The following is a 25,589-nucleotide window of genomic DNA, read 5'->3' as shown; positions in this document are numbered from 1 at the left end:
TTATTTGTGTTTAGAATAGGATGGGAAAGGGGGGTAAATCTAACTTATGACACCCTTTTTAGTCTCATACACATATAGAATACTGACACGGTAATAACAAAAGCATCACTGATAAATAATTCAACACACTGTAATATAGTTGTGTGTTTTAATACAGGCTAAACAATAACCAATTCCAAACAGTGAAAATAATGATCACCTTCAAGTTTACCAACACTACAAAAGCCATGACAATCTAGCAAAAGAAAACAGGCAAAAACAAAGGCATTCCAAAAACATGAAACATGTATTACTGCATTTGAGAAGTTTGCATGCTCCGTATTTTCCCAATACATTTAAGTGCAACTCCACAGCTAAAGGAAACTTAAAGATCACAGTTTACACATCCTTCATGTAAAGCCATAAATATTTGCAACCAAAATATTTGGCGAACTACACCCATAAAACCTATTTTGCTCCAGAAATATTGGTGACATGTTGCAATATTCAAAGTATCTGTTGTTAGTGGAATTTGATATTCGTGCCAAAAATTTTTGCATTTTTTTCATACACGAAAAACACATAAAAGGCTCGCAAATATTTATGACTTTATAGTATTTACAGCACATACAGATACAGTAATCAGCTTGACAAAAAGCAGAAACTACTAGTGATGTTCTTCTAACTGTATTATGTTTAGTATGACTTGTATTAAAACTAAACTATAAATGGAGCAGCATATTGTGCACAAGTATCTGCATTCAATAAAATGACCCTTCTTTTTATCATGTGGATCACAAAGCAACTTGTGTATGCACCACTACTACTCACTGTTTGGATACAAACTGGCCACTCATTTGTAGAAGTCACAGGCACTCGGGACAATCACAGCTCATACAATGTCTTACCCACTCATACATGCTTTTATTTTTTGGATAGTTTTAAAACATTAACATCGCTTTGGACAAAATGGGCACATTTTACAGTAATGCAAACATAACATATAAAATAATAGGGCCAATTAGGTGTGCTCAGCTGCTTTTCTGAGCTGCAGTTATCACCACATAAACAGTGCTCCCAGGCATGTGCAGGTGTTCTGTTTCTTATATTATTTTAAATGAGGATTAGAAATTGATTTTTGTATTGTTTTTAGGAGTGCCCTGAAGATGCCTGCTCAGCTGAGTTCATTGGTAGAAAAGCAATCACAGAGAGCTCTCTTCTCCGCTCTCAACAGAAGAGTGTCAGTCTGTGAACGAAGAGAGCAAGTTCAATCACCAGCTTTAAAAATGCCTCGATATACCCAGAACGCTACATAGAGGTGCCCGAATCAACGCTATGCTAGGCCAGAGCTGGTGTATCAATCTTACTCAGCTCACTATATGTTTTTGTACTAATAACATATAGTTAAATAGGCATAATTAAACAGTATAGATACTTTCAATGTTACATCATTTCCAACCAATACCCCCCCCCCCAAACAAATGCCGGTGTTTTTCCAGCACACTGTCAAATGCTTTACAAATTAACTGAATAACAGGCTGCTATATTAGGCATCCGAGATTGTTTTTATTTTTTTCACCCTGAACGTATTGCACCTACAATATGACCCGTCTATAAAACATGCGACAAAAAATATAAAATAATATTTACCCTTGAGTCAAGGTTAAACGCAGTCTTCTTTAAATCCTGCAACGCCCTCTGCATGAATTCAAACGCATGACAGTCCACACAGGGGCGACCTAATGGTAGAGACACTCTGTCATAAGCATATCATAAAATTCTGCTACTTGTTTTAAATCTCCAAATTTCAAATTGGCTAATTCCCTTTTCAGTGCTTAACTTTCATTTTGGGACCAATATGAAGAAAGGGGAGGAGACTAAATGAAACACTGTACAAAGCTTCTGCACAAATAAAATAATAAATGACTTGAAAAGTTTGTTTCATATATATACACACACACACATTTTATTTTTTAGATGAAAAAACATTTGAGAGACTGGGGGTGTTGTGATAACACTTATAAAACTATTATTATATTATTATTATTATTATTACAGTATAATGAACCACCCATATACACTATTATGTGTAATACAAATATAAAAAAAATGTAATATATAATGTATGTTAATTAATATAATATAATATATATATATATATATATATATATATATATATATATATATATATATATATATATACACACACACACACACACACACACACTGATGGTGTAACTAGCTTAACAATTCAAAGCTTCTTCAGTGTTTTACTGGCAGGCCATGCTTAATGTTGAGATGAAGAAGAAGAAGAAAAAAAAATCCTGTCTACTCTGTACTTACTCTCAGCTGGAAGGATGGTCCCAGTTTCTTGATTAGCATCAACCTGTCTCACACAGATCAATCCCAGGACAGAAATCATAAGCATCACGATGCACATGGACTGGGTAATACAAGCCGCCCGCATCATTGTCTGTTTTCTTTTTAGCTCCGCTCCACTACTGCATTTAAAAATGGAGAAAAGAGCAACAATGACAACAAAAACGTGTATATTATATTTGAACACACGAAGTAAATGCCCCCCACAAAATTAAAAAACTTACAAATCACGCCACGAGAAAAAAATGTTTGGTTATTATAACAAATGTAATAATGAAAAAATATAATAATGCAATCAGAAACGACTGTCATAATATATTTTAAAAAACAAAAAAAAACGGTAATGCTATATTTAGAAACGACATCTAAGCCTTACATTTGCAATTCCCCCCTCGGGCTTAGGTCTACATTGTAATATATTAGTCTTATGCGCACGTTACCTTTACGTAAAGAAAAGTGATATTATTTATGAACAATCCTCTTTCCCACAGAAGAAAACACAGCTGGTCGCCGCCTCACTAGGTCTGTCGATGAAATGTTATGATTGACATGAGCTGCATCAAATCATTGCGGTCCACAGTGCTAGGCAGTGAGCAAGGACAGCGGCAAATTGTCCTTCGTTGAACACCGTAGAATTATACCAGCACTCAGAGAAAGGCAGGGTATCTTCGACTGGGATGCCGTATTAACGTACAGAGCATTTAGTTCTTTATAGTACTTCCTCGAGCGAGTTTCCAGTATCAAGAGTTGGAGCAGTACCAGGGTTGCATAAATTCCATTTCTTGGCAATCCATCATATTTCCAAGAACAACGAGGGAAAACCATTGCAAACTGGACTATGACTCCCGAGCTCGCTGTGCTTTGGTTACTTGGTTGAAAAATGCGTCCAGTAATTTGTTAAATGGCATTCTTCTTTTGATTCTTTTCACTGCCATCACATAAGCCAAGCTGTAGGTATATTTCATCCGAGCTGATTGTGCACGCCACAAAGCAATACAAAATATGCCATCCTTTATTTCGATCTAATATCACTAACATTTTTTGTTATTTACGGGATTCGGAACAGAGTTAAAATCAATGCGTTTATGCATTTTTAACTGAATGTCCGTACATTTACAATCGTTTGCAACCTTGAGCAGTACCACTGTCTCCGGACCCAAAAGCCTCTACAATACGGTTACCATCTGCTATTGATATTGAGTTAAAACTATAAGAAACTAAGTCAGGTTGACAGACAAAATGTGTATTTATTACCTCAGAATTCTGATTAAGCATTTTTTAAGTTACTGATGCTGCTGACCATAAATGCACTCGAAGGCTTAATAAGAAAATATTTTATAATTTCGACAGTAACAAACAGGTACTGTAGTATATGATTGGTCTCAGCCCCCCCCCCCCCAGTTCTGTTCTAGGAGCCACTGTACTGCCCACTGGGGTGCTGGTTGATCGCAACCTTTCCCCTCCCAATATAACTTTGGGTTCAGCGAGTTATTGTGTGGCTTGTCCTTATTATAAATTCCAGTTCAAGAGGAATTGTGAAGCTGTCTTACTCTGAGCTCGTGACATCTTTACACTAGACCAACTCTACACTAGCATGCTGAACACAAAGTACAAACCCAACCCTATTTCGTTTATGCACTGTGTGTGATTGAGCTTGGACACTATTGTAATAGTGCAATATAAATGCTGCCGATATATCATAGCAATGTCTGATATTGGTTAACCTGAATTAAATCAAAGTTACTGACGCTGGCACTGCCATATTTTACTAGAATGTAAAATGGCAGTGCCATAGTTTTTAGTTAACGCAAGCCTTTTTGTGAGGTACTTCAAATCACTTGTTTTTTTTTTTTTTTTTTTTAATATATAAATGTAGTCGACAACAATGGTTTTTACCACGGTTCTCTCTCCAATTTGTAATGCCCAATTATTATTTTTTATCCCTGTCCACCGCTGTAACACCCCCCCACCCCCTCCCGACCGACTCGGGAAACAAAGGCTGAAACAAGCGAAATGTGTCCCTGCCAGTCCGTCATTTTTCGCACTGCGGATTCACCATACCTATAGTGCTGGAGGACAACACAAATCTGAACGGCTCCACTGCAGACCCGCAGGTGCCCTATCAGCCACAGGGGTTGCTGGTGCGCGGTGAACCTTGGACTGCCCTTACAAACTAAGCTTTCCCTACCCGGGCGCTCCGAGTTGTGTAGTTTTAAACTTCTCAAATAGCAGCACCGTAGAACTACTCTCGTTTATGCCCAAGAGAGCCGCCATCTTGCAGTACAGAAGCATGTTGAGGTGCATGGGGGTCCTGACTGTTGTGTGTTTTCTTAGGTAGTCTCTTAAAATGCCAGAACACTAAGTGCTTTTTTTTTTTTTTTTTTTTTTTTTTTTTTTTTTTTGCAAGATGGCGTCGATGAGGGAGAGCGATACCGGCCTGTGGCTCCACAACAAGCTGGGCTCGACAGACGAGCTGTGGGCTCCTTCCAGCATCGCCTCTCTTCTCACGGTCAACGTCATTGACAACATCCGCTTGTGTTTCTCGAGCTTGTCGCCCCCGGTGAAGCTGAAACTGCTGCTGGGGGTGCTGCATCTCCCGAGGCGGACAGTGGACGAGGTGGGTCTGTGTGAATTACGGGGCTGTGGTGCACGTAAATAAACACCAAGGCTACACACTGCACGGTTACTGGGCGGGAAGTGTATAAACACAACCAAATGCGTGCCATTCACTTACAGAATAAATATTGTATAGTGTGATAAGGAATTAGCATCTAACACATACAATGATGAATAGACAGGTTTCGTTTTATTTAGTATGTACCACAACCATAACAGTTATGACTGTCTCCTGCTTCCAGTTTGCCACAAATTTGTTCCCGGGGTTCTTTTTTGAATAAGCAAACAAATAGGTGCAACAGTTATTTGAATAACATACGCGTAACTGTAAGTGTGTCGTTTTGTAAATCGAGATATTCTGTAAGTTGGCCTTAACCGTGCAATCAGTTGTGTGTAACTGTACTATTAATTGACACCTGTGTCTGTACCGACCGACGCACCGTACAGTTCAGTTTACCGCCTCCGGAAATGTTGTATAAATACTGCTGTATTGTGATCTGTTAATTAATCTGCATCGGGGTCTTTACCGCTGCAACAAGGGCAAAGTACACAAATAATCAAATGTTATTAATATAGCGTCTTTCATAGAAAAAGTATCTCAAAGCGCTGTACAATACAAAGCAAAGAAAATCACAAAAAAAAATACATTTGTATAAAGATCCCAACAATTAGACCACCCCATTAAAAACAGTCTAATAAAGAACATGTTTAAAACAGCGATTTAAAAAAGTGGTTTTAATTATTTTTTAAAAATAGTTTTTATCAGTAAAAGAGGAGACATTATTTAAAAATGGACAAAAATGCAGTTTAGATTGTAAAATAGAAACACTAAGATAGAAAAGCTATTTTATAAAAATAAGTTTCAATCTTGACTTCTAAACAGTAAAAGTCCCAGAGAGTAAAGGTCTCTTAAAGAAGTCAGCAGAGTATTCCATAATTTAGGAGCATTACAAGAAAAGGCCTTCCTTCTCTGCTATTTTTATGCACCGTAGGAATAACTAAAGCCCCTTTCACACTGGCATGCTCAGCCCGGGTCAGAACCTACCTGAATCAGGACTCTGTGTCAGGTGGGTCAGGTATGTGATTTCACACTGCTTTTGATAAAGCAGTGTTCACTTGGGTGACAGACGCAAGTGCACAATGCGTGTATCAGTGCCCTGGAAGCAGCATCTCTGGATTGAAGTGGGCCCAAATGTTGATTCGAGTAAATGTTTCTACATCCCTGCTGCAATCTGGCTCATGCTGTGTGTCAATAAACAAAAATGTGGCTAAACAGAATACACAGACACAGAAACATAAATGTTCTTTGTGGAAGTGAAAACTTCACGCAGGCGTGGCTGTTTGTTGTTGCGTCGGCTCGTGAACGGCCGTCATTAATTTTGTCTCGCTCAACCCGGCTCAAAGCATTTTGACCCACATTGTGTGGTGGGTCTCTGGGACCTGGGTCAACCCAGGTACAACCCAGGTACAAGGTTTCACACTACACAGGATTGTGACGGGTAGGAGTGCCAGTGTGAAAGGGGCTTAACGTTGTAGGTTAGGAGTGTACAGGGTCAATAATTCCTGTAAGTAACTGGGTGCTAATCCATTTCAGGGTCTTATAAGTTAAAAGCAAAATCTTAAAATCAATTCTAAACTGCACACGGAGCCAGTGCAAAGAGGCCAAAACAGGAGTAAGCATCAGAATTCTAGCAGCAGTATTCTGAATGAGCTGTAAGCGACATCACACATTTTGGGATACCAGAGAAAAGTGCATTACAATAATCAATTCTAGGCGAAACAAAGGCATGCATTTGTGTTTCAGTATTAGATATAGAAGTAAGTCTAAGTTTAGCTATATTTCTCAAACAGTAAAAGGATGCATTGATAACTTTGCTAATATGAGTCTCGAATGATACATCAGGGTCGAAGATGACCCCACATTTTTCATTTCTTGTTTTAGTTCTGAGAGACTGCTAAAAGTCTAACTCAAGTAATGCCACATTTTTTAGTTGATTCTGAGAGCCTGCTGGCATAACCTCTGTTTTATCCAAATTCATTAAACAGTTCTGAGACATCCAACACTTGACGTCTGCAAGGCAAGAAGCTTATAACACCCCAGTATTTCCTGACAGATCTAGCTGAATATGATCAGCATAACAATGGAAGTTCACCCCATGTCTGTGGATAGTGTCACCTAAAGGTAACATATTTAATGAAAATAACAAAAGACCAAATATAGAGCCTTGTGTAACACCTCAAACAACTTCAGACAATGCTGATTTCACCTCCCCAATAGAGACAAACTGAAACCTATCAGAAAAATAAGACCTGAACCAAGACGGGACACCTCCTGACAATCCCATTGAGCTTTCAAGATGATACAATAAAATGGAGTGGTCTGTAGTATCAAAAGCAGCACTTAGATCCAGGAGAATCAAAATCTATGGAAAGCCAGAGTCAGAACTTATCAAGAGACAACTTACTACCTTAACAGGCTGTTTTGGTGCTGTGCAGCTCTGAATCCAGACTGACGTTTTTCATATACACTATTAAGAACTAGACATTTGTGTAATTGATTTGCAAATACTCTCTAGAACCTTATCTAAAAATGGCATTGGAGATTAACCTGTAATTATTAAGGACTTTGGGGTCCATATTTTTCTTGAGCAGTAGCGTTACCACAGCTACCTTGTGCTAAGGGAACTATACCGGAGGAAAGTGATCCATTTATTTTATTTTATTTGAAAATAATTTGTCATAAGAGGAGCCAATGTTAAGGGTGGGAGTATTAGGGGGAGAATTTACTAATTTATCTAGGGAAGCAAAAGTAATTGTAGGATCGTTTTTATTGGTTTCGATTAAATTATGAATAATACGATGATCTAGCCAACACCAGAGCTTTCATATAATTTACCTGATGGCTTTTCCATGCAAAGTAATGAATATGCAGTTATATTCCTTCCATCGCCGTTCCAGTTTACAACCCTCGTATTTCAATAACAGTAAAGAAGATTCTGATCATGTTCATGTCTCAAATGTTGGTTTATGACAGCATTTTCCCAAATAAAATCATAACAGTTGTGATTACTCGCACATGTTTTTCTTTCTTTTTGTGAACTGTGGTATTGCTTGTCAAGTAGAAAAATACAAGGGTCTGATTAGAACTGCGCCTAATAACGAAACGCTGCTGCTGTGGTAAAACAAGAAGGAATACTACATATTTATTTATTTATTTGAAAAGGGTAAATTGATGTGTACAAAAAGAAGCAAAAGAAAAAGGTAATGTAGGGACACAGTGTGAGTTATTGATCAAAAAATGTATTCTACCAGGACTTTTAGGACTGCAAGTCCTTCAGCTGGATGGAAAAAGCTGTAAACAAGCTTCTATAAACAAGTTGTCTTCCAAAAGAAAATTTCTGGAAGATGATGGCATGATGGAATGTTAATTCCAAGAAGTTCCAAAGTGCCTAATTTGAAAATGAATTTGCGTTCTTTTTGCTTCCTGACTGCATTTGTCCAGTACCACTGATTTATCCCACAAAGTTTTTCCCCTTTTATATATTTATTATACCCCCAGTTTCTTCTGAAAAAAAGTTTTAAAACCACTGCTGCCCATTTTTGTTCCTGTCTCTTCCTACAATCTACTCAGGGATTTGACCATAAAAACAATCTAGGGCGGGTTAAATATGTTCCCTTGTGTTTCATTGGTTTTTGGGATAGAATTGTTGACATTATTTCTAGTGCCCCTAATAACACCTGTTTCTGGTGGATTTTGTTCTGAACTTGCCCATGTCGTCTCTCAATAAGGATTTTGGATTTAGTCTATAGGGCACAGGAGTGTACAACTCGTCACACAAGTTTGCGAGTTTCAGAATCGAGATATATGAAGGTGCCTGTCATTATGTTTACATGTGCCACACTGGCATTTTTGTATATATCTAGAGAACCATGGCATGTGTATCTTTGTGAGATTAACACACCTGACCTTATTTCATCTAAACATATTTCTATGCTAGTGAAATAACAAATGAGATGCACTATATTGACGTGTTCACAGGCATGATGTTTTTAAATTGCCTTCAGACTTCGACAGCCTGGAATTGCAGGTTTTTTTCTTTGGTCATCTTTTACCCCTATGTTCACTATTAACATTAGACTCCTAACCTAGCATCTCATTTCAGATGAAGGAGGCATTGTCTGAAATCATCCAGCTTGCCACCTTGGACACGGAGCCCTGGGTGCTGATGGTGGCTGATATTCTGAAGTCCTTCCCAGAGACAGGCTCTCTCAATCTGGATCTGGAGGAGCAGAACCCCAATGTGCAAGACATCCTGGGAGAGCTCAGAGAGAAAGGCAAGAGCTCAGTACAGCACCATACAACGTTGATATTGGAATGACAATCAGGGCTGGGCTCCATTCCTGTTTTTCAATGCCAGTCCCTTTTTAAAATCAATTCCCACACAAATATCTCTTAGCATTCGTCACTGTCTTGTCCCTCTAGCATACCGTAATTCATTTTCTGCGGCACCAATTTAGTGCATGCCTGGATTGAATGGGTATAACCATCGTTTGAATATACAATTAGTCACAGAATTTCATTATGTAGCAAAACACTCAAACTGAAGGACTAGTGAATGGGATGTATTTAAAAAAAAAAAAAAAAAAAATTCAACTTTGACAGATCATTTGATAGAAAAAAGGGTTACTTGTATCTACTGTCAAAGTGAGTTCCAGTATCACAGAAGTGCATCTAGTCTGCTCTGCTAACTGTATGCTAAACATGCTTTCACTTCTCAAAATGCACTTTAAGGTAGTTTGTCTGTTACAGACAACCACAAATTAAACCTGTCAGTTTTGACAGAGAGCTCTTAGAAATTCCGGATTGCTGGAAACCCATGAATCAAGCCAAGTATGATACTATAACCAATGCTGCTGGGTAGACACCGACTGCAGATCCATTAACATTGTAGCTTTATTTTATTTCAATAACCACATTTATTTTTAAAATATATTATTAACATGTATGGAGGATATAAGCATTACTCTGTGAATGTTTGATTTAAACAATTTCAAGTTATTAATAAAAAAGAATTATAAACGGCAATGAAAAACATCAGTTTGAGTAAAGGAAACTGATAATTGTAAATGCAGTAAGGTGAGTAATAAACTGACTCCATTGGGATTTAGCAGTTGGTTCAAACAATTTTGCAATAATCCTGGATTGTAAGTAAATACAGAACTATAAATGAGTATGCAAACAAACGTAAATGAGATGGGTGTAGTACTTGCATCAGTTAAATACGCGATTGAAACTAAGATTAACTGAGAATTTTTTTAAATCTCAAGATTAATCGTGATTATTTTTTACGTTTCTGTAAATACTTGATAATGAAAACAGATGTTACAATATACAAAACACAACATAAGGAGTATCAAAGCAATGTTCAAGAAAATTGAAAATTGTCTCTAAATCTTGGATTCCTCATAATGGCAAAACTTTGCCTTAATAACAGCATCACAAACACAAGGCATTTGGTTAACAAGTTTCAGCAGGAAATCACCTGACATGTCTTCCCAGCTCTTCTGCAGCAATTCCCAGAGATGTAGGGCACTTGTGGGTAGCTTTGCTTTGACTCTTCTGTCCAGTTCGTCCAATACAAGTTCTATGGGACTGAGTTCTGGAGACTGGGCAGGCCAGGTCATTAGATTGAGTTGTCCTTCACTTTCCTTCTTCGCCAGATAGTTCTTGCACAACTTTGAGGTGTGTTTCGGGTCATTATCTTGCTGAAGAATGAAGGACTGCGCAACTAGCCGTAATCCTGATGGAATTGCATGCCTCTGAAGTATGCTAGGTTAGCCATGCTGGTTGAGCTTTCCATGGACTTGGTAAAGATCACCAACTCTGTCACCAGCAAAGCTTCCCAAGACCATGACATTGCCACCTCCATGCTTGACAGTGGGAACCACACATGCAGAACTCATGTGCTCACCCTCTCTGTGTCTTACAAATACTCGCGGCCCGAGTGTTGTGTTATGCACAGTTCAGACTTTTAACTGACTTGGGCTTCGGACTGAAATCCCCTTGCTTTGGGTGACCATTTTATTGAAATTTTGACTTTTAGATCAGTCAAGTAACTGCGTGGTCTTCACATTTTGTACACTGCTGTGCTTTACAGTTCTCCTACATTGGTATTGTCCAATAAACCAAGCTGTTCAGTGGCTGTATGTCAAGTATTTCACTTTACATGGTTTATACAGTGAAATATTTCAGATATGTTGCTTTGCTTTATTTTTGTTTTCTGGTGTGTCATATTTGTGCAAGGAGAAGCACTGTCTGTCCAATTACAAAAAAAAAAAAAAAAAAGACAATTAGACAGAGAAACAACCTTTTTAAAAGCTTATTTTTGTTTCCAGTCAGTGAATGTGAAGCTTCTGCCATGTTGCCGCTTGAGTGCCAGTACCTTAATAAAAATGCCCTCACAACTCTTGTCGGACCACTGACCCCTCCAGTGAAGCACTTTCAACTGAAAAGGAAACCCAAAAGTGCCACCCTCAGAGCAGAGCTGTTACAGAAATGTAAGTGTATTGGACTTGATCCGCCCCCATTTTCAAGTGTTGAAACTCTGTTAAACTCTACTCTGTGATTCACTGGGTCAGATTTGATTGTGGCAGTTATACAAGGGCAATCATTTTACAAATCAAAGATTCATATCTCAGAGAGCATTTGAGGTAGCGACTTCATATTTAAAGCTAGTGATTTCATATTGTTGTGCAAACATTGCAGGCTTACAGTAGAAAACAGTAATATTAGGGCAGTGTGAGAAAAACTATTTATTTTGCTTAAATGTTTAAGCCGCAGTCCTCATTTCAGCAGTTATTGCTATGTTAGTTACGTTATTTCTGTACAATATAATATATATATATATATATATATAATCATATATAGTTTCATATATATATATATATATATATATATATATATAATATATCCCTTATATATTTGATCAGACTGAAGCAAAAGCAACTTTGAGCTAGTTTTCTACAAATAGTTGTATTCTTTGCACAGGCTTCAGAATAGGGTTTAAATATCCCTCTAATGCATTTCTTTTGATTATTTGAATTAGTACTGTGTGTTTCACCGATATTGCTCAAAACCACAATTGTTGGCTTTTATTCCAACCTTTTCATTTCATCCTTCCACAGTAGAATCCCTTCTCATTTCATCCTTCCACAGTAGAATCCCTTTTCATTTCATCCTTCCACAGTAGAATCCTTTCTCATTTCATCCTTCCACAGTAGAATCCCTTTTCATTTCATCCTTCCACAGTAGAATCCCTTTTCATTTCATCCTTCCACAGTAGAATCCCTTTTCATTTCATCCTTCCACAGTAGAATCCCTTCTCATTTCATCCTTCCACAGTAGAATCCCTTTTCATTTCATCCTTCCACAGTAGAATCCTTTCTCATTTCATCCTTCCACAGTAGAATCCCTTTTCATTTCATCCTTCCACAGTAGAATCCCTTTTCATTTCATCCTTCCACAGTAGAATCCCTTTTCATTTCATCCTTCCACAGTAGAATCGACAAACTTTACAATGGTATAATTTTGATTTTAAGGTAGAAGTCAAATCCTTTTGTCCCTGTGGCACTGACAACTTTGAAGTTTAATGACTGTTCAGTAAAACAAATACATTCAAGGTCAAGCGTTTGTTTCCAGGCATATATATATATATATATATATATATATATATATATATATATATATATGCCTTTTTTATCGCTTTCTATTTTTGTTTCACGCTACAGCAACAGAAACTGCTCAACAGCTTAAGAAGACTGCTGGAGTGCCTTTTCATGCCAAAGGGAGGGGCTTGGTCAAGAAAATTGATACAACAAGTAAATATAACAAGAGGCACCTACTGGTCTGAAACTAAAACAAGAAGAGAGGAGTTATCTGTTAAAGTGAAGAAATGCTGTCTTAGTGGAATGAAGACAGAAAATACTTTGCTTTGTATTTTAATAACAGCAGTATTGAAATCATCCGGATTAAAGCTTAGTTCAGGGTGTTTTTTGCTTTTTACATGTTGCTTTTTTCCTCCGTTTGACGGCTGTTTTTCAGAATCCCAGTTTATACTTCTGGCCAGAGATTCCTTATGTTGTATGTGTAATGTGCCTGTTGTGGGCTTGTGAGTTCAATTAGCAGGATGGAGATTGGTCAGGTTTGTATAAAATCGTAACTAACCTTTCAAATAGTGTTGCTTCTAACATGTATCCTTTCCTTTACATGAATCCATATATACCCCACAGGTTTAGCGTGTCCTTATCAACTGATCTAGTTTGTTTTTTCCTCTGTAGCACCCCTCAAAGGTATACCAAAAGCTCCATTCAGGAGCCCCACAACCCCCAGTGTGTTCAGCCCCACAACAAACAGAACGCCCATTCAGCCCCCAAGAACTCCTCTGCGCAAGGAGCGCGGAGTTAAGGTAGACGACTTTTATTTTAGTTTGCATGTACAGTTTAGTTTAGGAATATGACAACATCAAAAACTTTAAACACTTTACAATATAATATACATTGGAAGAAGTACTAAACGAAAGTTACTCAAACAAACGTTTCAAACGATGTTAAAGACCAGTGGCGTTGCTCTGTATACATTACATACTGTAGGTCTGCTTGTGATATAGTTTCATGACCCCCAGTTTGAGAACTCTTAAGAACATCTATACTACACCTAACTAATTATGTTGACTGCCTTGCATAGCTACGTTCTACACATACCAGTATCTTACATTTATTTCAAATAATGCTCTTGTTTTAGGCGAGGGTCATGTGGCTTTAAGGTTGCTGTTTTTTGGGTTTTTTTTATTTTATTTGGCCTTTTCAAGCTCTCGGAATATCAGGTCAAAGTCAGAATTTTGGAATTGTGGATAGTCTCCTGAATACCTTGTAACATGACCCATGTAGTTGTGTAAAGGTATATATGTTTAACCAAGGCAGCTGTACTGTAATTTGTACAGCTTGTTCTGGTATAATTCAATAAAATTACACAACTAATAGGTGGCCAGTTGCATCTGGTGAACGTACCACTTCATCTGTAATGCTGTTCATTGCAATGAGTGAAACAAGGAGGACCATTAGTGCTTACAGTACATTTTAATACTGGAGTACAGTAGAAAGGTAGATAAACAGAGTAATAGTCAAATGATGTGTGAAGTCTAATTTGTGATGTTTTTCCACAGTTACTAGATATCTCAGAACTGGATATGGTAGGTGCTGGTCGGGAAGCAAAGAGAAGAAGAAAAACACTGGGTAAGTGCAGAAGCTTTGCTTGTCCAGGTACAAAACGGTGAGGTGACAGGTTCTTCTGTAGAACGCTGTCTGAGAAGGATAGTTCACATTGCTCTGCAGCACATATTACACCTGTGCAGTAGTACAATCAGAAGCACAAAATAATTTCTTTTCAAAAAATACACTATTCTTGTGCGAGCCACAAAGGTTTTACATTGTATTTCAAATATTTTGTTAGAGCTTCATAAACTGATTTATGCCAGTAAAGCTTTTACAGTTTGACTCTTTGTCCCTAAACAGACTCTGAAGTTGGAGACAAACCTGCAAAAGAAGAAATGGTTGTTGAGAATGTGACGCCCGATTATGCTGCTGGTCTCGTCTCTACACAGGTATCACACATCAGAACTCGCTTTCGATTACTTCTTTTGCACCTTGGAAAGAACTTCTTTGTAAGAGCTGGTCTGAGGTTCAGTTGATTAAAATAAATAATTAAGGACATTTTACACGTTTGTAGAGCTGAAGTAACTGTAATGTACTTTAACGTTTTGCTTATAAATTTAAGTTTAATTAACAACATGTACGATTTCATAAAATATAAAATCAAAAAACATTTGCTGCATACATTTTGTATATTGGAACTTGTTTATACTTCAGAAGCAAAGTTGTAGTCAAACTTCAAGTAGGGATATTGCATTGTATGTCGTTTTATGCATTACTTTTGGTTTTGTTACAAGAAGTTCTTTTTTAGTAGGAAGCTGCAACCTACTGACACCTGTACTGTTTCTGTGTGTGTTACTGACACACCTTCACTGGACCAGTTTCCACCATTCTATAAATGTTCTGTTGCTTCCTACAGAAACTCTGTGCTTTAAACAACGAGAGTGCATTACCCTCTACAAGTTATTTACCCGCAACTCCTAGTATGGTACCATCATCTTCATACATTCCCAGCTCGGAAACTCAGCAGGGTGAGTATTAAAAAGTTGCAAATGTGAGAGTTTGCTTATGTTTCTTTTCTTTCCTACCTAATACAGTGTGTAAATATTTGCTGATGGTTTAGAACAGCTATGACTGCATGGTAAATATGATAGAGAAGAGCTCTTTCAAAGCCAGAAACACTCTCTCTTCATGCACCACATCCTGGATTTCAAAACTACCATGGCTTAGGTGCCAACAATCAGGCTGCTGCTAAATCTACTCTGAACTGATTGCACTTCTCATTGACATCTTGAGGACGTCGCACTTGAGATTGTAGGGTTACTATTAGTTGTTCATGCAGCTATAGAAGAGGAAACAATTATTAACAGGGGTCTGATTGCACAAACTACTGCCTCCAGCTAATACATAATTGATGGTATGTTTGGGTAACCTACATCATTTGTATAACATTTTAAAGCATGTTTGTTCTTCTCTCCCCAGCTAACACAGCAGGTTCCGTCCGGGAGGCGCTACAGACCGGCCGGCAACCAGAGGAGCCCACGACCCCCAACAGCACACTGCCCAGCCAGTTCAAGCAGAGGACGCCCATGTACAACAGCAGCACCAGCCCCTCAACACCCAGTTCTCCGCCTGCCCCCAGCAGCACCCCGACCCCCAGTACTCCTCCAGCCGTTGCACCACAACCCGCTGTGCAGCAACCGCACCCCACGCCGCAGCAGCAGCAGCAACCCAAGAAGAGCCTGTCCCTCACTGTGAGTACCCATCTGTCCCTCACTGGGAGTACCCATCTGTCCCTCACTGGGAGTACCCATCTGTCCCTTCACCCCAAAAATGTCTGGCCCTCATTAAGTACCACTGTATACCCAAAACAAAGCCTGCTCCACATTGTACGTACTACACAATGATTCATTTTGTGGCACATTGTCAACAACAGACACACCATGCTGATTAAGACCATACAACTGAATTGTATCGTTCATTTGGGAAAGGTAATTTTGAACTGTCCCTTCCACAGAGAGAACAGATGTACGCTGCACAAGAAATGTTCAAGACGGCTAACAAGGTTACAAGACCGGAGAAAGCCCTGATCCTGGGGTTTATGGCAGGATCTCGAGGTATGTTAATGAATCCGTCTGTTCTGTACTTTGTAAAGCGCATTTTATTCCTAAACTATGTGCTGTGGCCCCCAGTTTGGGGGCCTGCGTTCATTGTAATAAACTTTAGCTGCAGCAACTGCGGTATAGTTATTTATTCCCGGTTGCATTGTACTTCCAGTTGCTATTAACATTAACACATGGCTCGAGCAAACATTTGGTTTATGTTTTATTTTAACAGACAGCATTTAAATTCACTGAACACAGTATCTTGTGGCATGCAGTGCCCAAGTTGTCCACAAGGAATCTCTCTCTACTATAGCAATTCTAGAAAGGCAGACCAACAAGAGTCTTCAATGTATTTGTCATTAAACATTACCTCCTGTTACAAAAAATGATTGATTTAATTTTTTTGCTTTACCATCACTTAACCAGATTTGTATTTTTGATTTATCAAGTGTTATTTATTTACATTTGTGTATTGTTGCCTGCTACAGAAAACCCTTGCCCGGAGCAGGGCGACGTCATTCAGATTAAGCTCAGCGAACACACTGAAGTTTTACCAAAGGCAGACGGCACTGGCAGCACCACCATGCTTGTCGACACAGTTTTTGAGATGAACTATTCCACAGGCCAGTGGACCAGACTTAAGAAATACAAACCCATAACCAACGTATCATGAGTGACCTGAAGGACTTCTGGAGGGGGGGGGGGGCATTGTGAGCCAAATCAAGTTTGTAGAGTGTGGGTCAGATGCAATAACAGTTATATTTATGTGACATATTTCTAAAAGCAGTTCTGATGGTTCTGGGCTACAGTGTTTTTGTTCTTTTTTTATGATATCGGTGTCTGATGTACCTTGAGCAATCTCTGTAGATACGATCTGTTTAAAGAGGGCTCTCTTTTTTATGTGAACTGGAAAACCATGCACATCTAAAACAAATATTTGTAACAAAAGCCTGAAATGGTACAGGTATCTGAGGACTAGTCCAGAACACCCCAACCTACATCATGTGGGCTGGCATCATTTGCTCTTAAGTGATATGAACACATTATTGTTACTTTTAAGAACTGGTTTTCTTACTGGTAACTATACACACTCTTTAAATATCTGGTAAAGGGTAGGGTTTTTTTGTGGCAGGGTTGGCGGTATCTCAACTGTTGTTTTTTTGCCCATCAAAATGCAGATATCTTTGTTAAACTGCTGCTTTGAAAAAAGAAAAATACGGAAACTGTACAACGGCAGAATTGTGAATAGTGGAATGACATCATGTTATCTGCTAGTGTAGAATTCTTTGATCTGGATAAACGCGTTGTTTATTCAATGAAAAGTTTGTCATTGTCTGAACTATAACAATACCTGGTTTTAGTTGAGGAGCAAGCGATAGGAGGGTTCAAATGATCAGTTGTGCATTCTGTTTAAGATAAATAAATGTAAAAAAACACAAATTCTTAGATTTAAAAATTAAAAAAAAAAAAAAAAAAAAAACTGGCTTTTTCTACTTTTTTTCTGGACCAGTACAACACTACTTTATAGTGAAAGATGCTTTACCATGGTGAATTAACCCATGTTTTAGACGGTTCAATAAGGTCTATATTGGTATTGAATTATCGTAGATTATCCCTTATGTATTTCTATTTTTTAACAGCGATATAACTAAAATGTAAACAATTTAGAACATGGTGAAAGGAAAACTGACTCCCCCCTACAACTAACAGAACAATCCCAAACAGATTCTCCAGTCGGTTGCATTAAAACAATGTGTAGCTGCTTTCCATCTGTAGAACATGTTTATTTGCTTGTGTCAATATCTGGTAAAGCTTGGATTTGGTTGACATCTTAGTAGCTCAATTTGGCATCTTGGTTATCTGGTGCCTTCATTGAGAGATGTAATTCATTTTGTAAAGTACATTGCATTATCTTTTCTATTGTTTTTTTTTTTGTAGAGAAAATTAAAATCGACCTTCTGGTACGCACTCGGTGTAAGATGTATAATACATTTTTCTAAAGAGAAGCTCTATTGGGGGAAAAAAAGTTCAGTTTTTTGAATGCACAGCCATAGTACATTTAGTTTCTGTATTCAAGCAGCTGGTTGAACTGGCAATGGCTTATAGACACCAAGGGAGTGCTGTACTGGTCTTGCAGGGAGAAACGCAGCCTTCCAGTAAACACAAGAAGAAATTGTATACTGTGCATTGCTGTGAATCCTTCTTTCTGTTTTTGTGAAACTGGTTTTACCAGCCCCTTAAAATCATATTATTGTTTCTCAGCTTTACACAGCTTTGAAACCTTCTCTTCAAAATGTTTCTTTACACATTTAAACATTTATTAGCAAAGATTCAGCCTGATTCAGCAATGGCAAGTGGTAAAATTCAAACCTCTTTTCAGCTCTGGCACCTCAAGATGCACCTTGGTTACAAAGGCTTGCTGATTGAGTCATTTCTCTCTCTCTCTCTCTCTCTCTCTCTCTCTCTCTCTCTTCTCTCTCTCTCTCTCTCTCTCTCTCTCTCTCTCTCTCTCTCTCTCTCTCTCTCTCTCTCTCTCTCTCTCTCTCTCTCTCTCTCTCTCTCTCTCTCTCTCTCTCTCTCTCTCTCTCTCTCTCTCTCTCTCTCTCTCTCTCTCTCTCTGATTACAAGTCTGTTTGAAACATATATCCCCCGGCCAAAGGCTGTAAATAAAAAGAATTGCTATTGGTATCATGAAAAAGTTGATAACCCCACATCTACTAGATGCACATGTAAAAATGTTATAAGATTGAGAGGCGGTTCTCTAGGTCCTGTATATGTAGACACGACATGTGTACAGTACAATGTGTTACAGAGTGTACAGTTAACATGGAGCTACTGACCCTGAAAGATGTCTGGAGGGAACTGAAAATGCAATTAAAAAAAAAATGTAACTTGCGTAATTGATGATATTCGTGCAGTTTGCATCCTATAAGATTAACCTTGTTTGGAAACTTTTCTTTGTAGATTGCTGGGGAGGATCTCCTTTCAGTCCACCTTATTGGGTTTTATTTCATATTCTGGTAGTCCTCATTAAAAGTTGACCACACAAAAAACATACTTACAAAGGCAGAGAAAGTAAAAAGAGAATTGATGTATAAACCAAGAACCTGTACCATATGTAGGTACTAAATCAGACGGCATTTTTATCCTGATAATCCTGATTATATTATATATGATTTGATTAAGAAATGTATATTAACCCATGGTCTGCACTCTGCACAAGAAATTAAAACTAGAAGAGATCTGTGGAACGAATGTGGAACAAGAAGTGGGGTTAGACAAACTAGCAATGGTTTCAGTATGGGTCTTGATGGAAAATGGCACTGGCATCTTGTCTCCTGAATGAGCACAAGGAAAGTTAATAGTACTTCATACTAAATATTACACATACATAACACTGTTAAATACATACAACATTAAATAGATATGAGTTTTTTTTTTTTTTTTTTTTTTTTTAATTGGCATTTCCTTACGTTCACTTTTTTTTTTTTTTAAGTTAATCTGCTTTCTTTTGAAGACAGGAAAAGAAAAGCGAATTATCATAACTTCCAGGTGCATACTTAAACTTGTATACACCCACGACAATTTCTGTTTATTTATGGAGTCGATTGACTCTATACTCTTAAGGGAAACCTGGTAGAAACGTATTATATAGTTGTCCTTTGTCGGGTATGTTTTACAAAAACTTTGTAGGCCTGTTGTAAATTATACACTTCAAAACAGGTACAGACTACTAACTTTACAGCAATACTTTCCAGATTTTAAAATGTACAATGCCCCCTGGTGGATGTTTATGCGGTTTATGCAAATACAGGAATCTTAGCTGCATCATTTCTGATCGTTCGCAAGAAACACAGATATTGAAAGCAATAACGTTAGAGATTATTTCTATGTACCTCCCGCAGGTGGCTCTGTCAGACTGGGAATGAGATTTTGTTTCTTGTTTCCGAATGTACTATAATGTTCTAGAAAGTACCTACGTCTTTTATGTACATGTATTGTGAAGTTTTCATATTGAGAAGACTAAAAGTAACGAGTCAGCGGCGTATATATCAAAGTTAAAACAAATAAAAACGACACCTTGGGATCAATTTCAAGTTTATCTAAATCATTATTATTTAGTCAAAGAGAGCAACAAGGAAGTGTGAATGGACGAATTTGCCACTCTTCCAGAATCCTTACAGCAGGGGGCATAATATTGCTGCTCAGCGTGTCTGATGTTCTTTTATGTGTGTGTGTGGGTGTGTCTATATATATATATATATATATATATATATATATATATATATATATATATATATATATATATATATATATATATCTCGTAATAATGACCCTGGCGATGGCATCTGGACGTTGTGTTTGTCTTGTTTGTTACGTCCTGTTTAGGTTCAGTGTATTGTGAGGGTACGGGGCACGCCGTTAGTGTATGTCTGCGTGAGTGTGTGTGCGTGCGCAGTGGGCGGTTCCCCCGGAGGCTATAAGTAGGAAGCGGGTGAATGTCTGAGCGGTGAGAGGCTGCGAGAGACGGAGAACTGACTGAGTGCTTATCGACGAAGCAGAGTGCGGTGTAAAAGAGAGAGATACAACCGTTTATTATTTTGGTGTGAACTGAGCTGAGGGTCAGGAGTGACCCGAGCATGGGCGCTGCATGGAGAGGAGAGAAAATGGCGCGAGGGAAGAGCAAGAACCCTTGGCCGAAAGAGGAAAGAGGGATCAAGATGACGGAGCTAGGAGACAAACGGACTGCCCCGCAGGCTGAGGGGCACTGCACCATTGTCATCAAGGAAGAAGGAGGTTCTTCGGCCGCCGCAAGGACGTCATTGGTCACGGAGATAGGAGGAGCACGAGTGCGCGTCAAGGAGGAGGCAGTATCACCATCGGACACGGCTGCCCTGCAGCAGAATGTCAACAAGGGGGTTTATTACAGCCGTCTGCGGTACAATGGTAAGGCCGATTGGCGAGACTTTATAAAGCAGTTTGAAATGATGGCAACGATAAACAACTGGACAGACAGAGAGAAAGCCAGTAATTGAATTGCTTGTTTAGAAGAAGAGGCTTTACATTGTTTAAACACCTTCAATCTGAATGGCTGTAGTAGCTGTGGGGCATTGGTTGCTGAACTGAGCGTGTGTCTGACAAGGGAGTATGACGTTAAGCCCCGACATGGGCCCTGTGCCGATCACGGAAGAGAGAATATGCGATGAGGGGGGAACATATTGCAAGGGGCGAGCCGGCAGTCAGTGAAAGCAGGCCGCTATGACGGTAGATCGCCGTGGGAGGCGTACCACGTCAAATTCAGGATGGCAGCGCTTACTAATGGCTGGGGGCCGACGGAGAAAGCAGGACAGTTGGCGGCTGCATTAGAGGGTGAAGCGCTGCAGGTTCTGCTGGACTTACGAGGTGCTAACCGCAGCTCTCGAGCGCCGTTTTGGGAGAGTGGAGCCCGCAGTCGGGTTGCGCCTGCAGCTGGCCAACCGTACTAGAGCTCCTGGAGAGAAACTGGGCATACTGGCTGCTGATGTCTAGTACCTGGCAAGGAAGGGGTACCCAACGTTCCCGCCAGCCACCCAGGAGGACCTGGCTGTCGAGGCCTTTGTTCGCGGACTGATCCCGACCGCTCTACATCAGCAGGTCCAGTTTGCTGCCCCAACCTCCCTAGAGCTCGCTGTGGTTCACGCCATACGAGTCGAGGAGGTGCTCGAGGAGGGGGAGCAGGACCATGCCCCTGGGAGCGAGAGTGGTCAGCAGAAGAGGCTGCCTGACCACACACCACCTCGAGCTCGCATGGCCCAAGCAGAAGAAGAGGAGGCCCCGTACCGCACCACTGATCCCACCTGGCCCCCGGAGCTTACCACCCTCATCAGAGCGGCGATTACCTAGCTGGTTCGGACTCCTGAGACACCCCCCCCACCACAGCTGTGCTGGGGCTGTGGACAACCTGGCCACTTACGGCGCCACTGCCCAGCAGCATCTGCTGCACCACCACGCCTGACACAGAAACCGCAGGGAAACGCCAAGGGGCCCGCATAGACAGGACGACGCTTGCCCCTAGTCCAGTCCCCTTAATCGCGGACCACCCAGCTGCAGCGGCCGCCACCAGTACTAACCCGTGTAGCCGACAGAGTGCGGCGTCACCCCCCACGGAAACAGCCGACCACAGACGGTGCCAGCCAGCTATAGCGGTAGGAAGGACCACTGCCGGGGACTTCTGCCATGTCCTCGTCCGCATTGAGGAGGTCCCGTGCACTGCTCTCGTGGATACTGGCTCCACGGTGACTCTCAAACGCCCTGATGTGCTCCCTGCAGGAGTCCAGCTGGAGCCCACCACCATGCAGTTGCGCACTGTGACTGGAGAGCTAGCCCCCATGCAAGGAAAGGGAAACCTTGCTATTGAAGTGGCTGGACGGACCGTGCACCACCCCGTCTGGGTAGCAGCTGTACAGGACCCCTGCATACTTGGCCTGGACTTCCTGCGCTACACCGGCGGACAGCTAAACCTCCGGACCGGGACACTGCACATACAGGGGAGCCCGGCTTTAGCTTTAGCCTCACCCCTTGGACCGCTGGGTCGGAGTCGGGACCCCTTCGCACGACAGTTTCGGGATCTGCCGAGGACACAATGGACCGCAGCAGTGAGACGGGAGACCTCGGCACACCCCCAGGCTCCATTATCCGCCAGTCTCATCAGGGACAATACAGTGTCTCGACGGCCACCCTCCGGCCGCAAGGCTCGCCAGCCAACACGGCCACCCTCCGGCCGCAAGGCTCGCCAGCCAACACGCCCATCCTCAGGCCTCAACGCTTGCCAGCGTGTACAGCCGCCCTCCTGCAGTGTGGTGGCCCTCGATTACTTCACTAAGTGGCCAGAGGCGTACGCTTTGCCAGACCAGGAGGCGGAGATGGTCGCTGAAGCACTGCTGGAGGGGTTCTTCAGCCGGTTCGGGGTCCCTCCCTGGTGTGGCCCACGGGAATGCAGCTCTCCCCCAGGCAGCCCCGCCACCCTGCACAGCGCCACCAACCGCTACCTAAGGGCTGAGGGAGGATACCGCCATGCCACGCCCTACTGTCAGGGGTAATTCAGCGTCCCCAGCAATCTCCCCTCCGCCACCAGTCTCCACTGAAGACCCAGCTCTCAACGCAGTGCACGCAGTGTGGCTCAGGAGCTGCGAAGGGCTTTGCGCAGAAGAGTGTCGCCAGCTGTGGGAACTGGTGTACGAGTATCGCCACAGTTTCGCTACCACCTCGGATGACGTGGGGCGGACACACCTGGTGCAGCACCAGATCGAGACGGGAGGCACCCGCCCCATTAAGCAGCGCCCTCGCCGCCAACCGCTCGCCCTCCAGGAAGCCACAGAGCAGGTGCTGGAGGAAATGAAGGTGGCGGGGATCATTGAGCCGTCCAACAGCCCCTGGACCTCGCCGGTAGTATTGGTGCGGAAGAAGGACGGCAAGTGGCGTTTTTGTGTCGATTACCGGCGAGTGAATGATGTGACGGAGAAGGACTCCTACCCCCTTCCCCGCATCGATGAGCCCCTTGACTTGGTGGCCGGCTCTAGATGGTTCTCTTCGCTGGACCTCCGCAGCGGTTACTGGCAGTTTGCGCTGGATCCCTCTGCACGGCCGAAGACTGCCTTCTCCACTGGACGGGGTCTGTGGCATTTTACTGTGATGCCATTCGGACTTTGCAACGCCCCCGCAACGTTCGAACGGCTCATGGAAAAGGTGCTGGCCGGAGTACCCCCATCGGAGTGCCTGGTCTACCTGGATGACCTGCTGGTCCACAGAGGGACCTTCCAGGATGCCCTGGCCTCCCTGCGTGAGGTGCTCCGGCACTTGAGGAGAGCGGGGCTAAAACTGCACTCTGAAAAGTGCCAGCTGATGCGCCAGGAGGTCTCATTCCTCGGGCACCGAGTGGGAGCAGAGGGAATCCAGACAGAGGTGGACAAGATCACGCAATGAAGGACTGGCCTATTCCCATCAACCCCCGGCAGGTTAGAAGCTTCCTGGGGCTTGCTTCCTACTACCGCAGGTTTGTGCAGGGCTTTGCCACCATCGCTGCCCCCCTGCACTGCCTCCTGAGGAAAGACGAGCCCTTTGAGTGGACCCTGGCGTGCCAGGAGGCGCTCGCCTCCCTGCAACATGCGTGTGCCAGTCCCCGGTGCTGGCTCCCCCGGATGTCCGTTCTCCCTTCCTGCTGGACACGGATGCGAGCAACGAGGGGATCGGGGCTGTCTTATCCCAGCCGGGTCCGGAAGGGGAGCATGTGGTGGCGTATTTTAGCTGGTCGCTCAGCAAGGCGGAGCGCCGGTATTGCGTCACCTGACGGGAGCTGCTTGCTGTGGTGGAGGGGGTCCGCCACTTCCGCCACTATCTCTGCGGGCTCCCCTTCACCATTCGCACGGACCACGCTGCCCTGCAGTGGCTACTGACTCTCCGGGAGCTGGAGGGACAGGTCGCCCGTTGGATTGAGCAGCTCCAGGCGTTTCAGTACCGGATCCAACACCGGGCTGGTGAGAAGCACGCCAATGCGGACGCGCTGTCCCGTCGTCCCTGTGCCCAGGAGGGATGCGCCCATTGCAGCAGAAAGGAGGAGAGGGAAGCGGAGCTGTCCCACCGGTGGGAAGAGCAATGCTGGGTGGCAGTATCGGCTGAGAGGGTGGATTGGAGAGCCCATCAGGACAGAGACCCGGACCTCCGCCCCATACTACAATGGCTAGAGGAGCAGCGAAGGCCCCCTTGGGAGGAGGTGGCCCCTTTTTCCACAGCCACTCGGGGGCTGTGGGCTCAGTGGAGCGGGTTGGCCTTGCATGACGGAGTCCTTCAGCGGCAGTGGAAGGTGCCCGCCACGGGGGAAGTGAGGTGGCAGGTGGTTGTCCCCAGGGCGATGCTCCAGGAGGTGCTAGAGGCCCATCATGGGACCCCAGGCACTGGTCATTTAGGAGTGACAAAGACCCTGCGGCGGCTCCGCCTGTCGTCCTACTGGGGGCAGTGCAGGCGAGATGTGGAGTACCACTGCCGGCGCTGTGACATCTGCACTGCCCGGAAAGGACCCCAGGGCCGGTCGCACGCCCCACTCCAGCAGTACCAGGTCGGGGGGCCTGTGGAAAGGGTTGCTGTAGACGTATCAGGCCCCTTTCCACGCTCCGAGAGGGGGAACCGGTTAGTTCTGGTGGCCCTCGATTACTTCACTAAGTGGCCAGAGGCGTACGCTTTGCCAGACCAAGAGGCGGAGATGGTCGCTGAAGCACTGCTGGAGGGGTTCTTCAGCCGGTTCGGGGTCCCTCAAGAGTTGCATTCTGA

At 42.4% G+C, this 25,589-nt stretch overlaps 2 protein-coding genes across 3 annotated transcripts; one reads left to right on the top strand and one right to left on the bottom strand.

The window, feature by feature from the left end:
* Positions 1-134: 134 nt before the first annotated feature.
* Positions 135-4,676, bottom strand: c2h4orf48 (chromosome 2 C4orf48 homolog). Of its 2 annotated transcripts, none has more exons than XM_041277591.1 (4): positions 4,547-4,676; positions 2,323-2,480; positions 1,630-1,718; positions 135-1,225 (listed from the first exon to the last, which is right to left on the bottom strand). In XM_041277591.1, the coding sequence occupies exons 1-4, from the start codon at positions 4,660-4,662 to the stop codon at positions 1,154-1,156; spliced, it is 435 nt and encodes a 144-aa protein (XP_041133525.1). In that variant the 5' UTR covers positions 4,663-4,676; the 3' UTR covers positions 135-1,153. The 2 variants fall into 2 exon arrangements, with proteins under 2 accessions (XP_041133525.1, XP_041133535.1); XM_041277601.1 differs by lacking the exon at positions 4,547-4,676 and adding an exon at positions 2,735-2,758.
* Positions 4,677-4,752: 76 nt separating this feature from the next.
* Positions 4,753-18,425, top strand: LOC121330793 (negative elongation factor A-like). The gene is made up of 11 exons (XM_041277580.1): positions 4,753-4,975; positions 9,138-9,309; positions 11,371-11,532; positions 12,763-12,852; positions 13,312-13,439; positions 14,196-14,265; positions 14,545-14,633; positions 15,101-15,212; positions 15,664-15,935; positions 16,199-16,298; positions 16,775-18,425. Exons 1-11 carry the CDS (start codon positions 4,766-4,768, stop codon positions 16,957-16,959), a joined length of 1,590 nt encoding a protein of 529 aa, XP_041133514.1. The 5' UTR covers positions 4,753-4,765; the 3' UTR covers positions 16,960-18,425.
* Positions 18,426-25,589: the final 7,164 nt, after the last annotated feature.

The sequence above is a fragment of the Polyodon spathula genome, chromosome 2 (assembly GCF_017654505.1).
Source record: "Polyodon spathula isolate WHYD16114869_AA chromosome 2, ASM1765450v1, whole genome shotgun sequence".
NCBI classification, from domain to species: domain Eukaryota; kingdom Metazoa; phylum Chordata; class Actinopteri; order Acipenseriformes; family Polyodontidae; genus Polyodon; species Polyodon spathula.
Note: the sequence above shows the minus strand (reverse complement) of the source record. Positions and strands in the feature narration are given on the sequence as shown.

Excerpts from the sequence above, each read along its gene's own strand:
- LOC121330793 (XM_041277580.1), top strand. The coding sequence starts at position 4,766 with ATGGCGTCGATGAGGGAGAGCGATACCGGCCTGTGGCTCCACAACAAG. Across the intron at positions 11,533-12,762 it reads AGCAGAGCTGTTACAGAAAT|CAACAGAAACTGCTCAACAG; the intron begins GTAAGTGTATTG and ends TTCACGCTACAG. Across the intron at positions 14,634-15,100 it reads CTGGTCTCGTCTCTACACAG|AAACTCTGTGCTTTAAACAA; the intron begins GTATCACACATC and ends TGCTTCCTACAG.
- c2h4orf48 (XM_041277591.1), bottom strand. The coding sequence starts at position 4,662 with ATGCACCTCAACATGCTTCTGTACTGCAAGATGGCGGCTCTCTTGGGC. Across the intron at positions 1,719-2,322 it reads GACCATCCTTCCAGCTGAGA|GTCGCCCCTGTGTGGACTGT; the intron begins GTAAGTACAGAG and ends CTCTACCATTAG. Across the intron at positions 1,226-1,629 it reads CGTTTAACCTTGACTCAAGG|ACTGACACTCTTCTGTTGAG; the intron begins GTAAATATTATT and ends CTTCGTTCACAG.